Consider the following 23,794-nt stretch of genomic DNA (forward strand, 5'->3'; position numbering starts at 1 on the left):
GAGCAAAAATAGGACAGCAACCTGCTTGCCAGTAGGAAAAATTGGTGTTTTTTGATGATTGCACTGATTTTTTTTTTATTCGGCAATCTATAGTAGTTGCAGTGACCGCTTACGATCACAAGGCGATTGCACAGCTCACCAGAAAGGTGTGTAATGAAGCAAGATTAATGGGCTTAATAAAGTCACAGATTCTTTTATTTACTGCATGTTTTAAAAGCATAGATTCTCTGCTGGGAGAATGTGTTTTATATGTGCAATTTGTTTTAAGCCATACCCGCTCACATTACAAATGAAGCCCAGCTGTAAAGCTACAGCAGTGCATTCTTCATTTGCAGAAAATGTATAAATGTCAGCCTTGATTCTAATCTGCTGCCAGGTCTCTGCTGGAATTGCAGCTACTAGAACACAGAACGCACACTTTGATCTGCTGAGAAACTAAAGAAACTTCCACATCTCCTTTATTATGCTGTGGGACAGTAACATGTCCAAATGTATCCGGTTTAAAGTTTCAGAGCGCTAATGTGCACCCTTCGTGTTAGAAATAAACAGCAGCACTGAGAGCACACTCTGCATTAAAATAAATATTTTGAATTAAAATTGCTTATTTTACCACTCTGTGGTCATCATTAATCCCAATATTAATGATTTTCTGCAGCATTAATCTCTTGTCTTATTTGCAAGTGTTGCATTTTACTGTAATATTTTTATTACCAATTTAATCACCATCATCTGACTTTGTCTCTGATTGGAGTAGGTGGCACTCATAGGGACTCATTTTATGTGTAAGTCTCAAAGCCAGTTTTTTATGTTAGCACACTCAGAGCCTGAAGCAGAAAGCCCGGCTTAGCAGAGAAAGTGGATAACCACCATCATGATACCCATTATCTCCCACCAGAGTATTAGGATTTCTCAGACCAGCTAACACAATGAAATCATGGCTATGTTGAACTGAATTCCCCTCTGATGGGAGACAACCTGTCTCCAGATATTTGTGGTCTGACTCAGACTGACTGCAGTCACTCTCAGACAGATTGGCAAAAGTTTGCAAATATCTGTCATCTAATTCATAAATGCAGACAGACTGCCAGCATCGTCCAATAAATACTATTTTGCAGTTAAGTTACCATCCTGTCATTGGTGGAGGAGTTTCAGAATTTCTGTTTCAGGTTTTGGCTGAACTCTAAATGAAAGTAGTTTCACTAATTTACCACAATTGATCACCATATTATCATAAAAGATTGCATGTAACTGCCAACTTGACACCATTCAATCACAAACTGATAGCAGACTGAATCCGTCTTGACAAACAACGGTTGCAGACATGATCCCCATCTTCAAAGCAACCAAGCAACCGAGATTGCCAAGTTCATTGCACATGGTCACAATAATCTTCTGTTTTCCTCAGTTTGACTGTAGCATTAGAGACAAATCCATCTCACCTCAGCTGTGGAGGAAACACATGGTGACGGTGGGGAGGAAACACTCCCTTTTAACAAGAAAGAAACCTCTGAGTGAAACAGACTCGGGCTCCACCGGTTAAAAGGAGAGCAGAAATAGCAAACAAATTTTTATTTTTGTAAATTATTTTAACTTGTTGGATAATGTGTAGTTTTATTCATGTTTTTTAGGAAAATTTGGAATAGTGACACACTTTTATCCCTAGAGCCTGGATATCTGCAGATATTTAGACCACATTAACATATACAGTAGAGTACCGCTCTCTGTGGATTTAGTGCATTAGCATTGTTATGTAACATATAGAGCCCTGCAGAATAACTGGGTCTCCTGAAAAATGTGCCAACAATGGCTGCAGAAAATTCACGAGATTAATGTTGACCTACTGTATGTTTTGTGAAGCGGCTTTAAATGTATGAAAACACTTTGTTTATTCATTAGAGGTAATCATCTGTAAAATATCACTTTATTATGAATAGGGAGAAGTCTGTCTCAGAACATTAATTCCACTCTGCTGATTTATGATCCTCCTGCTTTTCTTCATCGTCATCAAGTGTAATAAAAAGGTTATGAGGCAGCCTGTAATTTATCTATTTTATCTAAAGCAGTGTAATTAGGACATCCAGTATGAATTAATTTGCCATTTACATGGTGGGAAAAATGGTTAACGGGAAATGGAGTCAAAGTGGTTTAATGTTTTACATTTTATTCGGAATCAAAGACTTGACAGTTTACCAGCAGATAACATCAGTCACTGTCACTTATCACTGTCAATATTCTGTTGTTACAGTCTGCAAAAAAGGAAATTGAGATGCTTTTTAATGAACAAAGACGCTCTTGACCACGTTTTTCTTTGTGAATAATGCTGTGTCGATTGAGACTGTCCTCTCTGCCTGTTATCTCTAAGGTGCAGATGGATGAAGGCAGCGGCTATCTGACCAAACGCTCTCCCGTTTCAGTAAAATAAGCTACGCCGAGTTTGGCTCCTGCAAGTGAAGATTTGAAGACAATCTGCCAATAGCTGATATTCTCTGCCAATATTCAAGATCACATTCAGTCTTTGAAAGTGAATCTGCACCAGCATCAGTCGCTTTGTTCATATGCTTGGAAAGAGTGATTTAAGTGACTATTTTACTGCGAAATCTCCAGAAGGATTTTTGTGAAGAATGAACATTTCACACTTTGGCCATAAAACACTGAACTAGTTAAAGTAATAGTTGGATACATTTTGTGATTTTTATTCAGCTGCAACGTGTTAACTGGTAAATTTTAATGCTTTTGTAGTTACAAAAGCATTAAAAGTTATAACACTGCGCTCTCTGTAAAACCTACTTCATCCTCTGTCGCACCAAAATGGCAGCTGAGGAACTTAAGACAATATTAAGAGCTGCAGGGGCAACAAAATAGACAACCAAAACTTTTATCTGCATCCAAACTTAATATTTGCTGTACAGAATCAGGGCAAGAAAGGCAATAAGGTTAGAGTTTTATTTTTGCCAGACATTAGTGATCTATTATTTGGATCGGGGCAATGACAGGCAGGTTTTGCCATTTTGTGTTTGCTTTTGCGCATCAGCACCACGTGAAACTAATGATGGCCCTAAAAGACTGAATTTCTTACAAGTTTGCTTTTTTGTAAGTGGATAAACTGCTCATTTCTAGCTCCTGCCTTTATTTAAGCAGGTTTGCATGAGTCACAGTTCAGAATAATCTAATCTAATGGCCTTGGTACCCATCACCCCACCCCCACCCTCCGCAGCCTCCCAACAAGTTGCTCTTTAAAGAGAGAAGAATTAAAGGGTCAGATCGAATCTGAATATCTGGATTACAGTTTATCAGAAATGACTCAGACATGAAAATTGGAAACATTGTGTCTATTGTGGGTGTATGGGCCGTGCTGACTTTGTAGCTCCTTGTCTGTTGTGTTCAGAGAACTGAAGAAGGCCAGAATGGAATAATGGCATTTTCTGGAAACAAGCACAAGACTATTGCTTCCCAGAAATCAGCCACTTCGCTCGGGGATTTTGATACTGGGCAACATTACCTTTGTTTTATTTCTGTTGATATGATACCATAACTCATCAAAGTGGTAAGCATCTGAACATGGATTTGAACTTATGCTTTTTTTTTTAATGAATACATGCAGATACAGATAGTAGCTTTGGCTTATGCCCTTAATATCCAGGGAATCAATCAAGCATAGCGGTGTGTGTGTGTGTGTGTGTGTGTGTGTGTGTGTGTGTGTGTGTGTGTGTGTGTGTGTGTGTGTGTGTGTGTGTGTGTGTGTTTGCTGCTCAGAGGCTTCAGGAGTCATGACGCAGTGATGAAGCGAGCACGGTGGGCCAAATCAGGCCGCTGCTGCTGCGTCTCTCTCCTTCCCTCTGTCTGTTTGGCAGGAGGACAAGATCTGTTGAGCTTCAGCCCACAATCTGGACACTCAGGTCAACTGCACCAAACACACACACATACACACACACTGGACAAACAGAGAGAGAGAGAGAGACCAGGGGCAGAAACTTGTCAGTGGCGAGAGGTCCTCTAGCAGATTTTTTAAATAGCTTACCATTTGCTCATTCCTTTGTGAACCCCTGCCAAGCAACAAAGAAACCTTCTTTATTATCAGATAACATATACTGAAGCACCGGCGTAAAGGATGGATTTGAACGCTCAGGTTCATTAACCTGTCAATTTAGCAAAGACCTGATAATGCAGAGGACTCCACAGGAAGCTGAATTAAAACATATATAGATATTTAAATACATTTATGATCGCTCTCTGTTGGGGAAAAATTTGATTTCTCTCTCTCGGAGCTACTGAGTGGAGTTGGCAGTATATCCTGCAGAGTTTAATTGGTGTAACCTTTCCTCTCAGCCTCAATTTTGTGCAGGAAATAAGCTATGGGGTTACTGTAGATACCTGGCATACTGTAAGTGTTTATTTCCTCATTAAGTGTTTCAAACCTGTGGTCATCTAATGTAAACAGGACAATATTTATAATTAGGAATGATTTTAATGTATCAATGTTATATTTTGGCATAAATTGTTGCTATTCCCATGACGTGTGTTAACAGCATTTTACTTTCAATTTGCTGTATGTGTATCGATTTGATTCGTTGCTAATTAAGCGCACACCGAGGTTGGACTGATGAGCACTGAGCCTGCACACTGAGGGAGGCTTCAGATAAAACACTGGTGCGTGTTGCACCTGTGCAGCCTGAGAGGGAAATGATAGGAACTTCAAAAGATGATTTCTTGCTCTAAGTGTGAGCCGGCTCAGCTGCAGGTGGAAAATTTGCCACGAATCTCATCCCACTTGCTCTCATGCTTTACATTTATAATGCAGTAGGTGAAATCCAGGATTGGGAAGGAATGGACTACGTGTAATCAGGATTATGTAACCAGACTGCAAAACCTAAGGAGCTATGATCAACTCAGATAAAAGATTTGTAATTACTTCATAGTTACAGTGTTGAGGATAATTTGCTTGTGCTGGTTTTTTCATGATGACCAAGTATATGCACTCATGCTTGTACTATATCACATATATATTTGTATGAAGGATTTGATTTGGCCTTTTTATTTGTAGAGAAAGAAATGTGGCTTTGTCTTTTTTAACATGGGGTTTTGTTTGACACAAAACTATCCATGTAGTGGTACGATTACATGTTTGTAATCTATTAGATCATGTTACTAATTTCTGTGACATTTTTATTTAGTAGCTGACATCAAAGTGATCTGACCCAACCATCATGACGCCAAGGCTGTGATAGAGGCTCACTTCAGAAATTTACGGACATTAATATGATTGGTTATCGAAGACTGTGGATTAAAGAAATATGATTCCTGATTCTTCTCAGCAGTTTGTGAAAAGAGGAACGCTGGATTTACTGGATTTACCTGAAAGCTTCACAAGACTTCAGCTCAACAGCACAATGTGATTACTCTGCAGAGGTTATTTAATATAGAACAGACAACAGCATTTAGAGCAGCCTTTCCACTGCTGTTCTTTTTTCTATGAATAAATTAATGCTGTTTAATCCATGTTAAGTGTTCCAGTAAGCCAGGCCAGTTGATAAGCAAATTCAATACCTTGGTCATTTAACTGTTGCAGCAAAGTGGAATAATTCCATAAATAACTTTATTGTAATCATACATTCCCAGCAGACGTATGAGCGTTTTCTATCATACAGTTTGTCTGTGGTAGCGTGGATGTGCTAAAAATGAAAGGAGCTCAGAAAGATTCGGTAAGAACCTTAAAAGAGCACATCATACATGAGAAAAACAATCATCTCTTTATCTATCATGATTGGTATAGTGAGTTTCCCAATTTTGGAGATATCAGCTGTTAAATATGTCTGCCCTCTTTTGAATATAATGGAACTAAATATAATTTGATGCTCAAAGTGCCAAAAGATACAATTGAAAAACTCACACCAAAAAAGGTAGACGGATAAATACAGTAGCACCACAGTACGTACCTTTAAGGTAGATATCAAAGCTGGAGGTTTAATCTAAACAATATCACCCCAGAAAGGAACAAATATGATAAACAATTTAAGCATCATTACAGAGAAGAAAAAAAAAAGTCTGATTGCTTAAAAGGTTTTGGAATAAAGACAGATGAAAATGTCCTGAGTGGATACAGAGCAGCAGCAGGGGGATGACTCTTGAGTAAAAAAAAATTGGATAAAAGGCTCCAGGGAAATAAAACATGGAAGTAGAGCCCAAGGTTGAACTAATGCTGCATTTATACTTTAGAAAAGTGGAGTAAAAGGGTTATTTTATTGGAGGAGCTGGCTTGTTTTTGAACTTGGGTTTAAAAAAAAAAAACAGCCTTCAGAGATCACTGAAGTGGCACTGCTGTACAATTCTGCCCCAGCACAGTGACAGCAAACAGCATTTTCTGTCACTTCCAGGAAGATACGCCCTTCGTTTCCACTCCTCTTTTTGTAAGTTCAGTATTAACTCCATTCAGGCGGCTTTTGTAAAGAGCAGGCCAGCAGCAAACAGTGTTAGAACTCCAGGCTACACTTTAAACTCTGAGGGAAAAAAAAGAAAACACACTCAAATGGATGATGTCTTTTTTCTCTCAGAAACCTACTTTTTTACTCGAGGACACGTTTACTCAGTCTGGTTCAGATGGGAAGTGACAGAAGCAGAGCAGAGAATAGAGAGCTCATCAACCTGATGTGGTGTAGAAAGACTGAAAAAGCATGACGGAGAGAGAGAGAAATGTATGACCACGACTCAGAATCAGAGTCCTCGACGACACATGTCAGATTTGGTTACATCTACTGCTCACTAGTGGAGTCCTGATAGACTCAAACTCTCCAACAAATATCTTGAATGTTGCAGCGCTGTTTCAACAAAGACTCAAGGCAGCAATGACAGAGAGAAATAGATTTACAATGAAATATACAGGATTTAAAATATTTCAGTATTGTTTACAATAACCTTATATAGAAGGTGACCCCCTTAAGGACTAGAGCAACACACAAAATATGACTATAGACAGTCTTATAACAATGGTAGCATATGGTTGAACTATTATCAAATGATTTCAGTGTTTTTTATATAAAATATTATTATTGTAAATGAGCAGGTAGGTGCCAAGAGAGGAACATTGGTACTACATGAGGAAGGAGTGGGTGAGAGGTATGTGAGGGTGGTGTAGGACATGTATGAGGACAGCGGGACAATGGTCAGGTGTGTGGTAAGAGTGACAGAGGATCAGGGATCAGCTCTGAGTCCCCTCTTGCTTGCACTGGTGATGGGCAGGGTGAGAGATGAGGTCAGGCAGGAGTCCCCATGGATTATGATGTTTGCAGATGACACTGTGATCTGCACTGAGAGTAGGGACCAGGTGGAAGAGGCGGCAGAGTTCGAGGTATGCTCTGGAGAAATGATGAATGAAATGTCAGTAGCAGCAAGGCAGAATGCATGTGTGAATGAGAGTGAGGCAGGTGTAACAGTGAAGATGTAAGGAGTAGAGTGAAGGTGGATGAGTTTAAATACCTGGGGTCAACCATCAAAAGCACCGGACAGTGCACAAGATGAAGACTGGGTGGCTTGGGTGGAGATGAGTGTCAGCTGTGATTTTGACAGAAGGATAGCAGCGAGAGCGAAAGGGAAGGTTTACAAGATGGTAGGAGTACAGAAGCAGATGCTGAGCACAGGGTGAGATGGAGGAAGATGATCCGCTGTGGTGAATCCTAAACAGAGCAGCCAAAAGAAGGAGAAGATAAAATACTTATGTGAACAGTGCAGACATTCGAGGAATATTTGGGGTATTTTAGTGTTGTGAGATGTAATTCAATTCACTTTTATTTATACATGTATTGAAGACCAACTTTGCCAAATGTAACCAATTTTACTGTGTTCACTGTAACAAATTAGCCTGATCGCAAAGTCTATCCACTTGTCCTCTGAATGCAAGTGACCAAAAATACAATTTTGGACTCACAACAAAGAAAATTAAATCCACTCTCCCACAACTCAATGGGACCGAGGTGGTTTTCAGGGTTTTCTTACAAGCTGAATTTCTGAAATAAGTTTACTGTGAGCATTATCATGCTTTGCTTCACCAATGAAGGAGTCAAATGCAGAAATTCCTCACAGATTTCATCTGCCTGTCCAGAGCAGCCTTCAGGTCTGAATGGGTTAGTGTGGGTCTGGTTTCCATCAACTGGTTCCATCCTGTCTCGTGCCGCTGTCACAGTTCCTGTTGGAGAAACTAAATAATATATGAGCAGGCTCTGACTCACAGTTTGTAGCTCTGTGTGACCTGATGTTACTTCAGCCATAAAATACATGGTTTACACAGCAAAGATCTGTCTCTCTTTTTCCTGTTGCTGTGTGAAAACTGCCCTCCTTGGTTGTATCTGCTGCTGTAGTTTTGCCTGAGATTGAATCAAATTTTTTTCTCACATTCCCAAAAAAAATATCGAGCTTGATTGATTTATTCAGTTATGTGAAAACAAAAAAAAGAAGACTCTTTAGTTATGACTCTCTCTTCCTTGAAGTTTGCTGTGGTTTCTAACCATAACATTTGCACTTTCTCACCACTTCATATTTATTTTTTCCACATTCAACACTTTGCCAACCTGCTGGGCTACAGTCCAACCATAATTATATCCAATCACAGCTGCCTGCCCACCGTGGAGCTCTCAGCAATCCCAAAACAATTATAGTCCTTTTATGACAGTGAACCAGTGGTTAACATTTTAAAAGGTTTTCTTTGCTGCCAGTATCACCGGTAACTTTTAGCGCAACTGTGTCAAGAATATTTTACTTTTTAAACTTTTTATATACAAGTTTATACAGTTAGAGGTTCAGAAGAAAGAGCTCTATGATAAAGACATGGACTAATATACATGAAAGGAAAGCCTTTATATCTATATTGTTGTCTTTAGATGACCTAACAATGTAAATTTGAATACGTAAATCTGCTGCCTGTCACACACTCTTTTGAAAGGTTCATCACTACGGTTGTTAAATATTGACCTATCCTGACAGATTTGCTGACAGACCCCCTCTCACTCATGCTGTGCTTCTCTGTAAATGTTGTAGGGTTTAAACTGCAGGTAACACTTTGCTTTTGCTTTGATAAAGACCTGAAGTCAAACACACCAAAAAAACAATATCTTGAAAAGGATTTAACGCAGCAAGAGTAGAAAATATGTGGAGCGTTTTTAACTAAACGTTCTCAGCTATTGTGTGCAGACTCTCGCTGTTTTATCTTTCTCCAGTCTTCATTGAAGAGCAGATGCCTGCTGCTTTTGTTTTTCCTGCAGCTTTTGTTTGGTTTGGTAAATTGCTGCCATTAAATGTCAAATTCAAAGAATAATTGATAAATTAAATAGTGCATGTGAAGAATATTCACGTGTAGAAAGTGGTTTGGGAGCAGCTTTGCAGGGCCGTTCAGCTTTTTGTTGTAATTGTTCATATTATATTAGCATTCTTGACTATACTGTCAACAAACCCATTGAAAAGACCAAGATCAATCATATTTATTAACATTTATTACACGATATAGCTTACAGCACGGTGTCAGAGCTGGAGTTTTATCCAGAAACCCTTAAACAGATCAATGAGCCACAGTCTATGGCACACTGACATGTTCCATAATCACATTAAACACACTGCAGTTTATTTTCACTCAATCTGCTGCCATATTAATATAAAACCAAATGTGCTTTAATCCACTGAAGCAAATGGTCCCAACCAATGTTCTAATTCCTCCGATTTGAGTATCATTTCACGAAATACTACCACCGTAGTATTTCTACTAATACTATTGTAATACTACTAATAATATTGTGGTGACACTTGAGGCAGACTAAATTAACAGAAGATGTTTATTAGGACAGGAGCTCAGGAACCAAAAATCAAACACCTTCAGGAACAAATGAGGAGCACACAGGGGATAAGAAACAGACACTAAGACAGTCTGAGGAGACGCACTGGACTATTTATACACATGAGGGTCATCAGGGAAGTGGAAACAGGCGGGTAATAAGCCACAGCTGAACTTAATCAGAATTATTTAAAGAGATAAAGTAAAACTAAATGCAAGATACAAGAGACAAATAACTACCGAAATTAAACAGGGAAACAGAGACATGAATGAACAGGGGGGTGACACAGAGAAACTAATAACTCTATAAATAACAGTAACTAAAATTAAAATAAAACTGATGGTACATAACACTATTGAATAAATGGAAATCAGAATGAAGAAACCACAGAAAAACCAAAAAGAACACCTAAATAAAAAAAAAAGTCTCATTCTTCAACTCTGCTTCAGTAGCTTTATATGATTCACAAATCAAAACAATCCTTATTTATCTTCCGTTGGTTCTTCGTGCAACCCCTCAGTTTATCCGCTGTCTGACGCGCTGATGTTTTAGCTCCTCCCCATTCAGACCAACCCTCCTCCCTCAGTTTGATCATACTGTGTGTGTGTATGTATATATATATATATACCTGAGCTTCAAAGGGATTACATTTATCTGTTTAATATGATAATCCACCATTGTGACAGTATGTATACAGTGGGGAAAAAACAAGGAAAAGCATAATAAACTACTTTAAAACAAAAGTATAGATTTTTGATCAATGATTTATATCTTGGAATCATTGGTAGACAGTCAGAAAGAATTTGGGAGACCAACCAGCACTGTTTGGTCTTTTCTCGTAAGAACAATGAAATCATTTGACTAAAATAAATTTATTGTAAATTCTAGTTTTTAGAGAAGCCAAAAGACTTAGAAAATGTGTGTAAAAGGCTTCAAAAATGTTTTCTTTATATAATGTTCAGCAAAACATTATATAACAAAACCTTATTCATTAGATATGGGAATTATTTTTGTATCCTCCGTCACTACAATATGGGTTATACCTGAAAATTTACATGATGTCAAAGAAAATTCAGGTTAATGAGGACACCATATGTTGTGTCTGCTCTTTGTGTGTGTTGTTGGCGTCTTTTAATTTATAACACGTATGTGCAGGCCTTCTGGCTGAATCTGTCACATTAGCACCGTCTTTACAGTGTGTTAATTAATATGTGCTGAAAAAAAAGGGGGTAAGATTGAAGATTAATTTAATAGAATGTGAATCTCTATCCTCTGCAGCCCATATCGATCCTGATTTTTGAATATTTGACCACCAGAATACTTGCTGGATTTCTGGCTTTCTGTGCATATTAAAGGACACATCCAGTCTTCTTACGGAGGGCTCACTGCTTGCATCATCATAGTGCAGCTTATAATCTTGCTGGGCAGACGTTTGACAAAAGAAGCAGCTGTGGCAGCTGATGATTGGCTGACTTCATGCGTTCTTTGCTCCAGCCGTCAAGGGTAAGTCACATGTCATCACCGCTGTGCGTCTGTGTGCCCCTCAACACACACACAATGTTTGACCCACAGCATTCGTGGTCCAGAGACACTGGAGGGCCTATGCTGATGCTGCATTTAAGTCACATGGGACAAAAGAGGTTGTCATGGCTACAACATAAAAAGCTTTCACACCAGCACAGCTGAAGATAGCACCTGTCAGTGTCAATACTGATACATTTATACAGTGACTGAAGAGCAGGTGTGTAAATGGTAAATATATATGACTTTTCTTCCCACGTGACAGATTCGTTATTTCCTGTTTCCTGTCATTCCCCACAGTTTACATGAAGTAAAGATTTTATTCTAATTGCAACCAAATTGTTATTTTTGTTTGTTTTCCACGATTAATATTCTCAGTGACTAACTCTAACACATTTCTTAGCTTTCCAAACTCATTTACTTTAATGTTTTCTTATTGTTAAATCACCCAGATAGTCTAATTATCTTAATTTTGATATACTGAGCAATAACATCAACCTCTAAATGTATAAATTTATGAGTTGAGTAAGTATAAGTATTCAAAGTGCTGACTGAATATGAGCTCCAAATTAAAGCTTTGCTGTTTAGTTTATTATTTGCTTGGGTGGAGCAGGTGAGCATCACCATGGCAGAATGAGAGAGGCTTCAACACCTACCAAACCTACCTGACTCTTTATGATCCAACACACAGTGGGAGTGAAAAATTAAGTGGTTTTCCCTTTCAGTATAGTCTCCTCTTAAGTAAAAGCTATGAAAAATGATTCCTAGTCATTACTGTAATTACTGTAGAAAAAAAGACGACCATCACCAACAAGATTGGCAGCTTCATGCAATCCTGCTGCATTTTGCAGATTGTGGCCGCAGGTTAGATTTAGACAGAAATCTGCTGGATTGCCGAGTGTCACTGAGCAGTGGGTTGGTGCTGCTTTATATGGCAGACCGAGCTTTGAAGAGAAAATCATTTCTAATGTGTTTATCCTCGTCTGTGAAGCCACAGGCTCTCAGAGGAGGGGGGGAGGAGAGAGATGAAGCAACGTCTGAATGTACAAATTCAGCCTTAATAAATGGAAATAAATAAATAAAAATTCTCCCCACTTCCACATGTCCTGTTGGACCCATCTCCATCTTCTGTCACCTTCAATTCTTGTCAACATTTTGCAGTAACTGAACACACTCAGCAGTGACCCGGAGCAGGAGTCCAAAAATAATCCCCACACTCGCTCATTTGTTTAGAATCGAATTTTGCCTCCCAGGAGCCAAACATCAAAGGAAATGTGGAAGTGGTGTTGACTGTCTGGTTTCTGGAATTGGCAGCTTGGATTTACTTAATACACAAGCTGTTTATTTACCATCTAGTTTGGTTAAAATTACAGGTTTTTAACTCTGTCCAAAGTAGATGAGAATAAGAATAAAACCAGCTCAAGACAAAAAGTCTAAGTGAGGAAAAAAGGTTTCACTTAAACGTAGGTTAGACAAACTGTTTTTGCATCATTGGCCCAACAATCCAAGAATATAAGCTTTTAGTGCACTGGAATTCAAGTGGTCTGAACCAGCCTGTTTTCTCACTGTTTTCAGGCTTTTGAAAATCTAACCCCCGGCAAGAGACTTCGGCCAATCACAGGTGTTTTCAGACCAGAGTACAGGCAGGTCGAATCAGAAAAACATGGGGCATTCTTTTCTACACTGTTCTCTCTCATTTACTGGTTGTTTCCTAAGTATTTCTCAATCACCAGAAAAGTGTATCCACAGTAAACACACATTTAAAAGGCACACAATGAGTCAACTGCCTTTGATGAAACACTTCATTGACGTAACAGTAACTTCAATGTACTGCCAAAAATCTTACAAATGAATATTACAAATATAAAAAATTCAAATTTTACTATTTTGGTCGTCTCCATGCAAAGAGCGCTATTTTCCATCACCTGAACATCATCTCTCCAAGAACAAATCTCATCACTGTGGGGCAGAGTATTAACATGCGCTCCTTAAGGGAGCATCATACACTGTGTGGCCCAAACACAAAACCCAGAACAGTGTTACGGCAGCTGGTTAAGAGAGAGACACACACCAGAGAGTTTATTTTCCACTTTGGGAGAGGCTTTATCCTGCTGGAATTAGTCAACATAAGTGGCCAGGTATGATAAGTCATAAGTCATTACCCTTCTTCTTTTTTTTCTGTAGGCTTACAGTTGTACTAATTTACTGTTTTTTTTTAAAATGGGTAACACTTTATATCACTGCTCTCGACTAATCCTCCACTTATCACCATTCCTTTGCCACACACAGCAGTCTGGTCAAAAAAAAGCTCAGGATCAGGCAATGCTCTCCAGCACGCCATCGACTGATAAAGATATGACTGCATTTGGGACTGTATGTGTTTGTTGCACTGAGAGGTGCAGTACACAGCTCTTTTGTCTGTGAGATTTAACCCCTTTTGCTGCAGTTAAAATACAGATTGTTTGGCCCTGTGGGAATTTGTAGTATTCCTTGAGGGGTTTTTATGTTTTTAACCACAGCGTTTGATGAGTGACATGCAAGATTCACTTTTTATAGTTTTGACATATCCAGTCAGTGGATTTTCCGTTTTTGGCAAAAAACAGATTTTGTTCTATTGCGAGAAATATAAAAAGAGACACAACCAGGTGATGCCCCAGGCAAGAAAAGTCATACAGTAGTCATAGTCATAATCTGCATAATGTCGTCACTTTATGGCCCGTAGGAAGGTTTCTGCTCAGCTGCGTGGAAGAAAATGTAAAAATAAACTTTGGCATCTGAACAGAAGTTAGTTTGGATGAATATTGACTGAAAAATATGCAAGATCTTTTGTTGGACTTGTACAACGAATACAAGTCTAGTTCGAAAGATTGATTTAAAGTCTATTTTCCTCTCGACTATTATTCATCCAGTCATACTGCCTGTTGCAGCCTCTTTGGTGATTCTTTTCATCAGTGTTTCATAAAAGCAAAGCAAAAGCTGAACACCAAAAAATAACTTCCAATTAGGCTCTTTTTCCATCTTCAGTCCTCCACATCTTCTTGCATCTTTCCCTTTTGAATCTCCTTCTGTTATTCTCACTGCTGTGCCCCCCCCACACACACACACACTCCTGTATTTGAACACCTCCTGCTTCTTTCTTTCCCTTCAGACATCACTTGTGCGAAGACAGATCAATCCTTTAGCTCCTGTTTCTTTTTCTCCTCCTCCTGTCCCTCCAGCAGAGCACAGGGCCTACATCTCATATTCCATTTTCAGTGTTTCATGTATAATGCAGCAGGTCCCTTCATCAAAGTGAAAATGTCTGTCAGAGCAGAGGGCAGGCCAGAGGTTCAGAGTCAAAGGGGAGCACAGAGGGATATGACAGCTGAGAGAGAAGCTGTCTGACCACCATTTGACCAAAATACATTTCTTTGTGTGTGTGTGTATGTGTGTGTGTGTGTGTGTGGGTGTGTGTGTGTGTGTGTGTGTGTGTGTGTGTGTGTGTGTGTGTGTGTATAAAATATGGAAAGATGTATACACAACACACTGAGGGATAAGGGGAGTGGAAGCAGCTGAGTAACAACAAACAGATAAAATTAATCAAGGACAACCAGACAGGAAGTAAAACTAACAGCAAAACACAAGTGACTGTGAACTATCAAAATAAAATGGGAAGTAATTCAATAGGGAAACAGAGCATAGAGACAAGGATTTAACAGGATAATGGAGGAAACTAGGGAGGCTAGAACAATAAACCAAAATTCAAAGGATAAAATATAAATAACTTGGAGTTCTAATAGAATTAGAATTCTAAAATAAAACTAATAATAAGTAATTAATAATAGTGGAATTGAACAGAACTAAAGTTAAACAGCAATAAAACCAAGGCAACAAGCTCCAAGAAATCCTAACTGGAAGTCAGTAGTACTGAAGAACACAAAATGATGACTGAAAACAACAAGATCCACAGACCATGGCAGCTTTTGAAATATGGGTATGGCTAAATGAAAGATCATTGTCAGCCTGGTCCAGATTGTTCAACAACAATGAGGTCAAAATGGAAACTGAAATCAGGAAGTGGCCAAAAATGATGGATTAAATCAACTTTATTGCTTGAACAGCATTATATGATGTATAAAGAAAATATTATTTATTTATTTAATACCCAAGAAGTGACACTCTTGAGATTGAGAATCTTTTCTGCAGGAGCATCCTGGCCTGACATGGGCAGCATTCACACTGCTTGTTTTTTAAAGGCAGAGAAACCAGACCCCTCAGAGACGTGTCACGCACGCACAGGGAGAACATGCAGACCCCACACAGAGGGGAAATCTTACTGTGAGGCTACACTGCTGGTCACTGAGCCACTGTGCTGCAAACACACAAGCATGCTAGATGTGTTGCATTAGTTTTTGACCTACTTAGACATTTTCCTGTCTTCCATGCACCTTGGAAGCAGGTGAAGTTGTGTTGTGGACCTCCAGTGTACCAAATCAATAGCTTTACAATTTCCTCTTTATTCTGGTGCACAAGCAGAACCTCACTTTGGTTAATAGAGAAAAGGTTTAATGGATTATATGACCATTACTCTGTTGTTTAGAGGTAAATTTTGGCCTGATTGTTAATCTAAAAATTGCCACAATTAATAGAACTCATCCTCTGGGCATCCTGAATTAACACCAGTTTTGCCAGTAAATCTAAGCCTTGTCCATAAACTGTATCTGGCATCAGACCAAAAACACTGGTGGCAACTTTAGGGCTTTGATGATTCATATCAGTCAAATCCTGATTTACAAACCTGGACTGACCTCAGACACTGTCACCATCTCTCCCACACACTGCCAACATGTTTATATAAAACATTTTCCCCAAGCCGTTTTTATCAGCCAGCTCTGTTATGTCACAATGCTGTACAATCTCACCGTACTACTGGGCCACGGCCAAACCATGATTCACACACATGGACTGGAGCATAATTATAATAATGGTGTCCAGCGGTCTAGGATTCACAGAGTTGGGCTCAGAATACACACGCTATCCTGTATGAACAAGGCCTCATTTCCCTCGGGTCTCGTCCTGTGGCTACTGCAGACTATTTCCTATTGACTATGAGATTAGAGCCCATTTACAAAACTAATCTAATAGAAGGGGACAGGAAACTCACACAGGTCATTTTTCTTTCACTGGAACTGAAACAATGGTGAAAAAAAAAAACCAATTTGATTGAGGCTGGCGCTGTTATAAAATACTGTGCAGTGTAGTAGTGAATACTGAATTTACAGCAGCGGTTAAGATTTTGATCTTTCCATGACAATGTGCAGTTTACAGTTTGTTTTCTATGATGCATTGGCTTTGCATGTTTTCTGTGTTTTTAGTCACCATGTGCTGTTTTTCAGCTTAAAGATCGTTCACTGGTATTTCATGAGAACTGCTATTTCCCGTCTTTCTGCTTGTAGTATAGAGTCGACAGCATCTCTTAGAAAATAACCATCTGTCAGTTAAAGGAAATCATACCCCCAAAACAAATGCCATCCATCCATCCATCCATTTTTTTGCTTGTCCAGGGCTGGGTCAAGGGGGCGGCACCCTAAGCAGAGAAGCCCAGACCTCCCTCTCCCCAGCCACCTCCACCAGCTCAGGCCAGCTGAGACATACAGTATAGTCTCTCCAGTGTGTCCTGGTTCTGCATTGGGGCCTCCTCCCAGTAGGACATGCTCGGAACACCTCATTCAGGAGATGCCCAGGAGGCTTCCTAGTCAGATGCCTGAGCCACCTCAACTGGCTCCTTTCGATGTGGAGAAGCAGTGACTCTACTGTGAGACGCTCCCGAATGGCTGCACTCCTCACCCTATCTCTAAGGGAGAGGCCAGTGATCCTTCATTTCTGCTGCTTGTATTCGCGATCTTGTTCTTTTGGTCACTACCCAAAGCTCATGATCATAGGTGAGGGTAGGGATGTAGAACAACCGGTAAATCGACAGCTTTGCTTTCAAACTCAGCTCCCTCATCACCACAACAGACCCATGCAGCGTCCGCATCCCTGCAGACGCAGCCCCGATCCGTCTGTCGATCTCCCGCTCCCTTCTCCTATCACTCGTGAACAAGCCCCCGAGATAAAACTTAAACTCCTCCACCCGGGGCAGCAACTCAATAACCTAATTTTAGGTGAACTTTAAGTATTAAAGGATAAAAAAAAAAAAAGATTCTACCATAATCATCAGTTTTGTTTGCTCATGTTTTCTACAGGACAGTTTTCCTGCCAGATTTGGAGGGATCCACTTTGTGAATCAGCCCTGGTACATTCACGCTCTCTACACCGTCATTCGACCCTTCCTTAAAGACAAGACGAGGAAGAGGGTAAGCCGAGAGATTTGTCATTAATCCGTCGTTCAACTGGTGCAAAATCAAGTAAAAAGAACTCCCCAAAATGGGATCACAGACAGTCTAAAAGTAAAAATAACCACAGCCAGCTGCACTGCTTTTCTGAGAGCTCCAGTTCAGGTGCTCATACTAATGGAGGTGAAATCTATCAGACAGAAAACATGTCCCTTACATTGCATAACTTTCAGCCTTGAGACAATTTAAATGGATGGATTTAAATTCACAAATTGTTTTAAGAAATTTTGGTACAGAGACCAGAACTATTTTTGTAAAAGGATCCAAACATGTTTGTTTGAGCTGTAAAACTGCAAATTTAAAATGAGTCTGTGGGGATGGACGCAATATTAGAGCCCAGAAGATTCTGCTTCGTCTTTATTGTTTGCTATGAAGTAATTTGGGTCTTTCTTTCTTTCTTTCTTTCTTCCTTCCTTTGAAATTGTATTGACCCATTTAGCAACCTATAGACATAAAGCAATGCATCCATAAATGAAACAGTTAAATAAATTCAGGTATTAGCTACATGGGCAAAAAAATAGATTAAAATTCAATTCTAACAAGTTGCGGTGTTATCATTAATTAGGAACAAAGACATTAACATAATGATATTTTCCACTGATGATATCATATCAGAGGATTAAAAGTCAGGCTTTTCAGTCTCTGATATTTCTAGTTTTTCACGGTTTCAGGAACAGAAAAAAGAATCTGCAGGGAAAAATCCATGAATTTCACCATGTTGCCGGTTCAAACTGACTTTTCCCTTTGCAGATCTTCATGCATGGTAACAACCTCAACAGTCTCCATCAGCTCATCCACCCAGAGATCTTGCCGTCCGAGCTCGGTGGGATGATGCCACCCTACGACATGGGGACGTGGGCTCGAACACTGCTGGACCACGCGTACGACGAGGAAACCGACTACTGTCCAGAGTCCTACACGCTGTCAGTACAAGACCTGGAGAGAGACCTGGAGAAGAACCTTTCCCCGAAGACCATGAAGAGGTCAGCTTACCATTTAAAAAACCTCCACATTTACTGTATTTACTGTTGTGCTGTTTTTGATCATGATTAGTTTTAAGAGCTTGAGAGTGATGACCTCAGCTACAGAGTTTTCTTATTTCTCTCCCCACCCCTTTAATTCACAGCTGCTTCAGGGATTGGAACTACCAGCTAATACATTTTCTCAGATAATAACACAGGTTTGAAAAAATTGTAATGCACAGAAATTAATAAAAGGCTTGTTTTAGAAAAGCAAATACTCACAGTTCTATTTAATGATCTCAGGGTTCAGCAGAGCATTAATATATTGTGGCACTAATTTGGTTATCCTTGTATAATTATAGTAAACAAATGAGATAATAGAGCTAATATTCAGATTTTATGTCACTGTGGTCTTCTTGACATCATTGGATCAGCTGATGAGGATGAATATGCACTAAATGGTTCCATCTGACTTTATATTATTTAGGTTTTGATTTAGGCAGCTGGACCCATGTGTGATCCTTGTGGATCAGATTTATGTATGAAAGATGGAAACAGTCTCTAAAAAGTTATCTACAAATAAAAACGATAAGGATCAAAAGGCTGAACTTGAATCTTCAAAATGACATAAAAAAATAGCTTGGTCAGTTTTTCAGTCTATGAAAAATGAAACAGTAAAGGCACAATGATATAAGCAGATTTGTTGCGTGAATTAGGGCTGCTCGATTATGGAAAACAATCATAATCATCACAATCATTTTATTTTGGTCAATATTGAAATCACGATTATTTAACATGATCACTTACTGACTTTGTAAACACATTAATATTTTATTTTATAAATTCAATGAAACACAAATAATAAGTAAATGAAAAGAGAAAGACAATACCAGTTATCATAACTAATAACTGAGATTTTTAGACCAAATAAATTTGCTCACAGTTTGGTGCACTGCCACGACATGCTGAAAGATCCTGTACATGTGCGCAAAATTTATATTCAATCAATTCCAGTCAGGCTGGCCCATCATAGCTTCATTCAGGCCAACACAGCAAATGCCAGTTAGACTGGTTATACTGGCAGGGCTGCGGTGTTTGAACTTCAGCTGGCTGAACAGATCGGTCATGTTGGTGCAGAAATCACCATGTGCTCATGTCCCGGTGCTTTACACGCGGTGCCGGCCGACAGAAACAAATAAAATGCCAGGACTTTTTCCCTCCTGGGGCCTCGCTCTTTGCTGTGGTCAGCTTTTTTTTTTTTTGGGTGTGAACATATTTGTCCCTCTAGTTTTCCCACTTCTTCGTTTATTCCTTCATTTCACATCCATTCCGATAGTTTCAGCAATCTGCCTCCAGGAATTTGCTGACATTTGTGAGTCCTTATATTGATGCTATGATTATTATTCCTAATATTAAGATAATGATTGTTATTCTCTCACTTATAAATTCAAAAACTAAAAGAGTAAATGGAAGTGCACAGGAGGAATCGACTATGCTGAAGAGGCCAATCAGTTGCGGGCTGCATGGACCCGACCTGCAGCGGTGCACGGTTACGGTGTTGTGCCAAAAGCACTGTCCCACTTATGTATGCACCACTAAAACGCAACGCTGCGGCATAATTTTTTGTCGATCGCGCTGTTTTTGTGATTAATTGCACAGCTCTAATGTGAGTATATATATATTTTCAAATGGAGTGCTTATTTTTTAAACGTCTTTACATTTTGTTGCAAACTGACATCATAACTAAAACATCTGGTATCATAAAGGTGTGATTCTGCTGTTTGACATTTTCTGCTGTAGCAACCTCCCCCTCCCCCATAGGCCACTGTGCAGCGTAATTCACTGTGACAGTAAATCATCGCACCACTGTGGGACATCAACTGACTCAAAGACATTTATACTATGGAAGACAAACAGCAGTAGGTTAAGGCAGCAGGCTGTCACGGCAGGAAGGCCCAACCCTGCCAATCATAAATTAATCATCAGCCAGTTATAAATGCTCTGACAGGTACTTTTAAAAAATGAACTCACTTTTCTGTTCAGTCCCATGCAGCTGCAAATATACAGTTTTTGGAGCCGATAAAGAGTTGTTATTGTTATGAGTGTTATATTGTAAGATCAGCAGGCACAAATGCAGTTTTCCATTTAATGAATGGAAGTTCATTCTGCCAGGTTTCCCCTTTTTTATTAGGTATTAAACAAAACTCATAAAGCAGGTCAAACTCATTTAAAAAATCAAATATGAATACTGTATACTTTTTTTTCCATTTTAGCATTTTTTTCATTTAGCATATGGTGTTTTCATGGATCTTCATTTATCCAGTGTAAAACATTCACTTCAAATAGCCCCAATTCAGTCAGAAGCTGTATTTAACTTAGATGTCCTGATTTCAACTGCCAAATCAACACAAGCACAATGACTACTTGCTTTGACAGTAACAAAGTAAGTATTTTCCTTTATATTGCACTTGCATACAGCCACAGCAGGCCCCCAGTTTAGAGGACTCCACCCAAAAAGAAAAAAAACTGACTGTCTGCCCTTTAAGGTCGTCTCCACCTCAGGACCTCATCCAGCCCTGATGTCATTTTTAGATGGATCCATGAAAGTCACACTCTGACCCCGAGCACATGTATGATCTTGTTCAAAGTCTGTAAGGAACAAAGGTGAATCAGGCAAGTTGTGTTATTGTGGTCAAAAAATTCCTTTTCAGTGCACTGTGAGCTGGGCACAGTGACATGACAGTTCAGGTCATCGTACCAGATGTCCTCCCTCAGATTCCTCAGGACATTCCAGTAGACTTAGAGGAAAAAGCTCTTCCAGTCTATTGTGTGATGCTGCAGACCAAGCTCTAATAACCACTAATGATCCTCCAAAATGCAACTTGGGTCAGTTAGACACAAAAGGTGATGTTAGATCTGCTCGAGTTTGAGGGCCGTGCTGAAGGAAGTCAAGAACTGAAACAGCAGAAGTGCTGGAGGCAATACAGAAGTGCATAAGGACACAACCTGGAGGTGAAGACTGACCAAATTTAAAAAACATTTTATTGCAGATTTTTTTCATACTCAGTATTTCCCTCATACATGAGAAAAAATAATGGCTAGATTATCGCATCAGATCTTACATAACTAGGTCACCCAGAAAATTTTAACATCAAGGTATAGCGTTACAATATGTCGCTGCACTTCACAGTTGACACTCTAAAGCCTCCGGCACAGTGGGCGACGCAGGTATGCTAATCACCTCCTGTTCTTTGTTCTTGTAGGTCTCAGTCGGTGGTGGAACCGGGAGTCCTGAAGCGACCAGAAAAAGTCAAGAGTGAAGAAGACAACATGCAGCCGCTGCTTTCGCTAGACTAAACCGTGCAGTAACAGCTCAAAAGCATACCCGAATCAATATTTACACACACAAATACACTGACTTACCGTGCACAAGCAACACGCGCCCTGAAAAACACCTTCCTGCAAGAAATGCTGCAGCTGCAGCTGCTGGATTCATGTTTCTCTGGAACTCATGGAAAATCAGGCGGCCAGAGACGAGAAGGACGTTTCCTTAGACTAAAGGGCATCCTAAGAGCTACTGATGGTGTTCTATATATATTTATTTAGGTATTTGTCAAGTGCCAATTTCAGAAACTGTAAATTAACATCTTTAAACAATCCAGTATGGAGCAGGGAAGAGACGCTCAAGAGACTGAGTTGTGAAAGTATAGTGTTTCCTACAGTTGTATAGCAGATAGATGATAAAGAATATGGAAAACTCAAAATCCAACTTCAAAGAGGGCTCGGGGCCACAGCTCTTGACCTGCAGTTTTTCCCTTTTTTTTGTACAGTAATGTGAGGAAAAATGCCCCATATGGGCAAGAAGCACGGCTCAGGATCAGCAGCAGTGATGGTGATCAGCTCGTTCGACCTCCTGGACACAAACTGGCAAACAGGCAGCGGGTTTTACTGGGAGTTTACTGCGTGTTTACTGCGTGATTACTGGGGGTTTGGGCGCCTTTCCTCTGAAAATAATGTCTAAACTCTTCGGTCTCACTCCATTTATCTGTTGGAAAAGCAAACCCCCCTTTACGGTAAGAGTTGGCTCTATGAATCATCTGCTTTTTTCCTTTCAGCTATTTTTTCTCTTTTTTTTCTTACCCATATGTCACAGAACTCAGCACTGTCTTCTCCCATAACACAACCCTGCTTGACTCACATAATTATGCATTTGTTTGGCAGAAGATGACCAAAAGATATATTTTCTGAATCTAGATGCACAAAATAAATGAGACTAATTTTATAGGAGAGAAGGGCAAAGCGTATCATCCTCTCCTGTGACTTTGTGGCACATTTGTTGGATTTATTATCCCATCATTTTAGCAGGGTATTAAAATATTTTATAATTATTAGCGATAAAAGGATTACACTGCTACATTTCGCATGTTTTCTTAAAATCACATACAACAAGATAGACATTTTTTATATTAATTCCAGGCTGCAATTCACTTTCTTCAAATTCATTTTCACATATTATTAATATTTTATAATGCATTTAACAATCAGCTATTTGCAGTTTGACACTTTAAGAAACCTCACCTTATAATTAGCAGATTAGTTTAAAGAATTAAAATGTCCATGTCATTGTTTGATGAAGAAATTATTCCATTACCAAAATCAGGGAATTTTTAATTTTCTGACTGCAAATTTTGGCTTTTTTTGTGTGTTCGTTCAGTGTTTGGGTTGCAGCATATTTAAGGATCCCCTGTGAAATTTATGAATGCTGTTAGAACTTCCTGACAGCACCTGAATGCATCAAGACATTTTAAATGAGGTAACTGGTTCACTTCAATAATTTAACTGTTCAGCTAATAATGACACACAGTGATTAATAATTTATTAAATGCAGGATTTAATTTAGTCGTATTAGAATGAGTGGCTGCAGTTCTTTTCTTTACAGACTTTGTGTTTAAGTCCAGTTCCAGGTTATCCGTCATTGAGGTGATAACACTTATTAATGGTTAAAGTCATCTCTATAAACAGAGAGTGCTGTGCGTAGGTAAGGGAAAATGTTCCTGATTTCCAGTGAATCACTTTTGAGCAGGCTTTGTTTGAATCCAGGCAAACGTGTAAACAGTTGATTTTA

At 39.3% G+C, this 23,794-nt stretch overlaps 1 protein-coding gene across 1 annotated transcript in view; it reads left to right on the forward strand.

Moving 5' to 3' along the window:
- The window catches only part of clvs2 (clavesin 2), a 38,846-nt gene extending 15,826 nt beyond the window's left edge, over positions 1 to 23,020 (forward strand). Inside the window, exons 3-5 of the mRNA XM_030722107.1 lie at positions 17,558 to 17,668; positions 18,458 to 18,690; positions 21,933 to 23,020. Coding sequence (XP_030577967.1) covers positions 17,558 to 17,668; positions 18,458 to 18,690; positions 21,933 to 22,026 — 438 coding nt within the window. The 3' untranslated portion in view covers positions 22,027 to 23,020. The remainder of the gene's footprint in view (positions 1 to 17,557; positions 17,669 to 18,457; positions 18,691 to 21,932) is intronic.
- Positions 23,021 to 23,794: the final 774 nt, after the last annotated feature.

The sequence above is a fragment of the Archocentrus centrarchus genome, chromosome 24, assembly GCF_007364275.1.
Source record: "Archocentrus centrarchus isolate MPI-CPG fArcCen1 chromosome 24, fArcCen1, whole genome shotgun sequence".
Classification (NCBI taxonomy): domain Eukaryota; kingdom Metazoa; phylum Chordata; class Actinopteri; order Cichliformes; family Cichlidae; genus Archocentrus; species Archocentrus centrarchus.